General features: G+C 48.5%; 1 protein-coding gene across 1 annotated transcript in view; it reads right to left on the reverse strand.

The window, feature by feature from the left end:
- The window catches only part of WNT16 (Wnt family member 16), a 13,149-nt gene extending 12,471 nt beyond the window's left edge, over positions 1 to 678 (reverse strand). The window contains 1 exon segment of the mRNA XM_006098704.3: positions 623 to 678. Coding sequence (XP_006098766.1) covers positions 623 to 678 — 56 coding nt within the window.
- Positions 679 to 5,414: the final 4,736 nt, after the last annotated feature.

A 5,414-nucleotide genomic window follows, 5' to 3' on the forward strand; every position in this document is an offset into this window, starting at 1 on the left:
AAGCTGCTGTAGATGTAGCTCTGCTTCCATTGGCCCCGGCCTCTCTTCCCCCCCCCCCCCGCCCCCGGCGCGCGGGGAGCCTGATTGGTCCAGCCGCCGCCCCGCACTCCTCATCCCCAGACCTCGGGCTCCCATTGGCGGAGAGCGGGCTCCGCGGGGGGCGCGGGCCGCAGGTCTCCCGCAGCGCGTGCAGACCCCGGAGAGTTCAAGACCTTTCCTGGTTCCTGGCGGGGTTTCTGCTGCGTGAGGGGAGTGAGCGCAACCCGAGGACTGAGTGGGGCGCTTCGGTCTCAGCAGCCCCGGGCGGGGGCGGGGGTGGAATGGGAGATGTTTGCGTTCCACCCATCCCGTTGCCTTTGGATTAATTACCCTCTGGGTGGAGCGGCTGGAAAATCTCACTGCCCCCGTTCCTCTCCTCTCCTGCTCCCCACAGGAGAATCATCTTTTTGAGTCAGAGTTGGTACCAAACAAGTTGACCTTTCAACACCCTGCTTGAGGTCCCAATGCGTCCAGAAACTTTGGAGGACAGGACGGGAGAAAGGCCTTCCCAGGGGGACCGACGTCATCTCCCCAAGCACGCATGTTTAGCCAAAGGAAGGGTGCAGCCTGGCCTCTAACCTACCGCAGTCCACCCGTGTTGTGCGATTTCCTTTCCCAGGGTTGTCTCCCATTCCCCATCCTTGAAAGCACTGTCGGAAGATGGAAGGCAAGAAAGAATGAGTGAAAGCTGTCTGGAGGGTTCTAGAATAGTGGGGAGCTGTGTCCTGACCCTCTGCTCCACTCCACATGATGGCTCTCTGGGCAGGGCTACAACTGAAGACAGATTTTAAAAACATGCTTATTAAGCACCTACCATGTGGACAGGAAGGACTGTGGGACATTAGAAAGACAAGATCCATTCGCTCGAGGGCACAAACCAGCCCTGGAGAGGAGCCTACAACAAAATAACTGGAGGTTGTTGGTAAAGGAGAGTATGAAACCCAGCCAGGTCCTTGTTGGAGCCAAAGAGGACCCGGAAGCAGAATGTCACGGTGCCTGGCCTTTAGGAAGGTTGGTTAACCAGCATTCTGCAGTCTCTGGGGGACCTCTGAAGGCAAGCAGGACATGCTTAGCTGTGGGACAGCCCTGCCGCGCATAGTGGGTGACAGGAAATGTTTTGCAGTGGCATCACCTGCTCCTCAGAGGACTTAGGAAATGTTTGTAAATTCTCAGGTGAACAGAACAGCTTAGTGGGTGGCAAAATCCAGACCAACCCAAATAAAAGATCTTCTTACTTGCTTTATCTATATATATAAAAGGTTAAGAGACCGTCTGACCGTCTGGCCAGTAGGTATGACATGCACTGTCCACCAGGGGGCAGACAACGCAGGGGCTGCCAGGTTTCGGTGACTTGCAACGGCAGTTCTTGGGTAATACACCCCAGAACCAGAGAGGAGGGAGCCCATTTCCTCACGGGGCCACACGATTCCACCAGGCTGCGGGACCCCACCTGCTGAAGGGACTCCACTCACTCCACAGATGCCGTTTGAGCCATGGTGCCACTCCAGGTGCAGCTGGCCAGGGAGGGACAGCGGGAGGTTGGCTCCAGGGAGAGTCCGGCCCAGGCTCACCCCGTTGGCCACCTTCTAGTTAATTTCCTTTCAATGTGCACCAGTCAGTGCAAAGGGTCACTAGTCTTCAAATAAAGGATTTAATTTGCTGCATATCTCCTATATCAGCCCAGAGCAATAAAAGCTCACTGAAATTCCCCTCCTATCTATCCCGTTCATTCCTTTAGTCAACAAATATTTATTGAGTGAACACCATGTACTAGCCACATTGTAATTTTTAGAGTCAAGTTGATGATAGGGTGTAGTTACGGATCTAGAAATATTTTGGCGCCTGGCTAGTGGCCTCTCTGAAACTCAGAGCCTCCATCCAAGCCCATTTTATTCTGTGAGCTTCCCAGGAGGCGTCTGGATCATTCACTGCTGTAGCCCCGCCATTGGGCCCAGTACATGAGATCCTAGTTTTGAACACAGTTTATTGAGTGCATTAACATGATGAGGAACATTCTGAGCAGAAATCTAAGTGGCCTAAATGATGAAACTAGAGAAGTGATTGCTCTGTCAGGGGCCTGGAGGAGGGGGGAGAAAGCAATCTGGGGACTGGGAGAGTAGAGAATATTAACACTCTAGGCCAGTGGTCGGCAAACCGAGGCTCGAGAGCCACATGCGGCTCTTTGGTCCCTTGAGTGTGGCTCTTACACAAAATACCGACTTCTGCGCACGGGCCACGCAGTTTCAATCGCACTGTATGTGCATGCTCACACGTGGTATTTTGTGGAAGAGCCACACTCAAGGGGCCTAAGAGCCGCATGTGGCTCATGAGCCGCAGTTTGCCGACCATGGCTCTAGGCTGATTTTAGTGGTAGCTGTTTTAAGGAAGTTGTTGGGTTTGTGTGCTTTCTTTTTAATTGAAAAAAATATATATTGAGCCTCTATTATGAGTTAAAAAGTGGGGAATAAAACAGCTGTATTGTAGCGGAGTTCACAGTCTGGTTGGCAAGACAGAAAGTGAACAGGCTCTTACAATACAGTGTGATAACGGGAAGTACAGTGTGCTGTAAGCCACGTAGAGGGATTACTTAATCTAGTTTGGGAGTGCAGGTCCCTTGAATTCTGCCTTCATTATTTCTCTAGGGATCCAGCACTGTCTAGACAGGCATTCTGATAAAGCATTTAGAGAGAACTCAGAGGATTCTGTTCCTACAGTCAAAGAACACTAGGCCAACCATTTTCAAATCCAGGGCACAACTTCAGGGCCTGAGTGGTGCTGTTTCTCCTTTGCATAATCTAAGGCCGTTGGGACATTCTGATACTTCTAAAGCAAAGGAGACTTATTTCCAGGAGCTGATGCAGCTGAAGAAGTAGGCTTTTCACTAAATGAACAGATATTTGAGTGCCTACTTTGTGAGGGCATTATGAACTTTCATGCATTGAGACCCTCATATGTGCCCCCAGAGTTCCTTCTTATTTTCTAGCTCTGATCCTCTCTCTTCTCTAGTTTTCTCTCCTCTCCTCTCCTCTCCTCTCCTCTCTTCTCCTCTCCTCTCCTCTCCTCTCCTCTCCTCTCCTCTCCTCTCCTCTCCTCTCCTCTCCTCTCCTCTCTCCTCTCCTCTCCTCTCTTCTCCTCTCCTCTGCGTTCTCTCTCTCTCTCTCTCTCTCTCTCTCTCTCTCTCTCTCTCTCTCCACACACACACACACACACACACACACACACACACACACATTATATATAAAGAAATAAATTTGAAGAGATTAAGAAACTTGCTCAAGGTCACCCAGCTAGTAAGTAATAGAGTCAAAAAAACAATCTTACTTTAGGGGTCTTATTCTTTCCACCATAACATACTGCTACATAATCTAAATCAAATTCTTTTTTTTTCTTTGCCTAATCAAATTCCTGATCACTGGGCTTCGGGGTCTAAATTGCTCTTTTGCATCCCATGGTTCTTTACATCACAGTTCAAGATATCTCCATCAGTCTTCTGTTTCCTGATAATAAACCAAATGCATATATTTTCATTTAATATATATTGAGCTTCTATTGTGAGTTAAAAAGTGAGGGATACCACTGAGCTAAATGGTAGTGGAGTCCACAGCCGGGGTGGGTCTCCTGAGGAGGTCTCCCTCAGGCAGATGGCGGTCTCATGTATGCCCTTCCATTCCCTCCGCCCCCTCCCCGCTGCTGACTACCTTCTGTGGGCTGAGAGCTGAGAGGACCAGGGGCAAGAGCCCTGGGATGTCTTGGGGGGCAATTAATTTCAATTTTGACCCTTAGTTGCCTCATCTGTAAAATGATCAAAAACTTCCCTTCAGTTCTGAATCTCTAGCGGAGTTCCCGTAGATATAGGCACCTGAAGCTTAGAAACGTTGCATCCCACAGTAAGCATCAGCTCACAGAGAGCTGTTTCTCTCTCTCTCTCTCTCTCTCTCTCTCTCTCTCTCTCTCAGTGGGGGTGGGGAGGGCTGCATTCGCTAGTGGCTTTGCACTCCTAGGAAGAGTAAGGTCTAGGCATTGACAAGCGTTTGTCTACCTGTGAGAGGGACCCAGTTCTCAGGTGGAACAGGCTAACATTTTCCTGCCCCCATCTTGTATCTTCGGTTCCACTTTTGCTTTTGGGTTTCAATGAAAATAAATTCTTTTAATTGCAGAAACCTTTTTAAATGGTTGGACTTCAAAGTATATTATAATATGGTCAGGTCATATGACATTTTATTTAGAGGACAAAAGAAAATGTGACGTTACAGAGATTGTATTTATCCTGGACCATGAAAGTGAGGAGCTCTTTCAAAATCTTTTAATATACAGTGGCTCGCCCTAACCGGTTTGGCTCAGTGGATAGAGCATCTGCCTGCAGACTGAGGGTCCCAGGTTCGATTCTGGTCAAGGGCATGTACCTTGGTTTCGGGCACATCCCCAGTAGGGGGTGTGCAGGAGGCAGCTGATCGATGTCTCTCTCTCATCGATGTTTCTAACTCTCTATCCCTCTCCCTTCCTCTCTGTAAAAAATCAATAAAATATATTTAAAAATATATATACAGTGGTTCATCTCTACTATCACTGGTGAGGCTTGTGCTCTTTGTTGAGACTGGAGAAATAAAGTAAATAAGGGGTCAGATCCAAGCACAGACACAACTACACATGTCAAATTGTTAGCTTCTTCAGCAGCAAGTAGGAGCCCCCTTTTCTATTTAGTATTTTTGACTTCATATCTGGAAAGAGGGCAAAATATTAGCTGGCCAGTAGGATATGACCTGATGCCTACTGTGCGATGCCAGCTTCAGGTGCCCACATCCATAAACTGTGGCAGAGGTCATGCCATTCCTTGTTCACAAATGAGAGCTGGTATGACATCTCGTGATAAATCCAGGTACCGTGATTAGCTCTGCTAAAAAAGCACCCTGTGAATCAACATTGGCACAGGTTACCGATGCATCCTTGATTCCCCAAAGACGACATGTATTCGAACTTGTTTTTCTAGCAGGGCTAAGGTGTTTGGAGCTATATTCTAGAAAAGGATATTTAGGAGAACCAGAGTCCAAGCATATTTCTTTCACTCGAAGGAGCTCTCTCGAGGGATTGAATCGGTGCGGTGGTCATCTCTGATCATCTGGGCTAAGTGAACCAGATAAGTAGCTGGCCGACCATAAATCGTGTTTCCCACTCAGGACATTTGTAGAGTGTTAGTGGTAGAACCCAGAGGAGCCTGTTCCTTCTGGTCATTTTCTCTCAGTCCCTGGGAAACTCAGCAAAAAGTCTGCCTGCACAGATATGCCTTGGACTCTGCCTCTGGCAGTCCATCAGAGGACGAGACTTCTAAGGGCCTGTTGTAAGAATTTCTGCTGCAGATCACAGAGACTTATGTACTG

The sequence above is a fragment of the Myotis lucifugus genome, unplaced genomic scaffold (assembly GCF_000147115.1).
Source record: "Myotis lucifugus unplaced genomic scaffold, Myoluc2.0 scaffold_245, whole genome shotgun sequence".
Lineage (NCBI taxonomy): Eukaryota > Metazoa > Chordata > Mammalia > Chiroptera > Vespertilionidae > Myotis > Myotis lucifugus.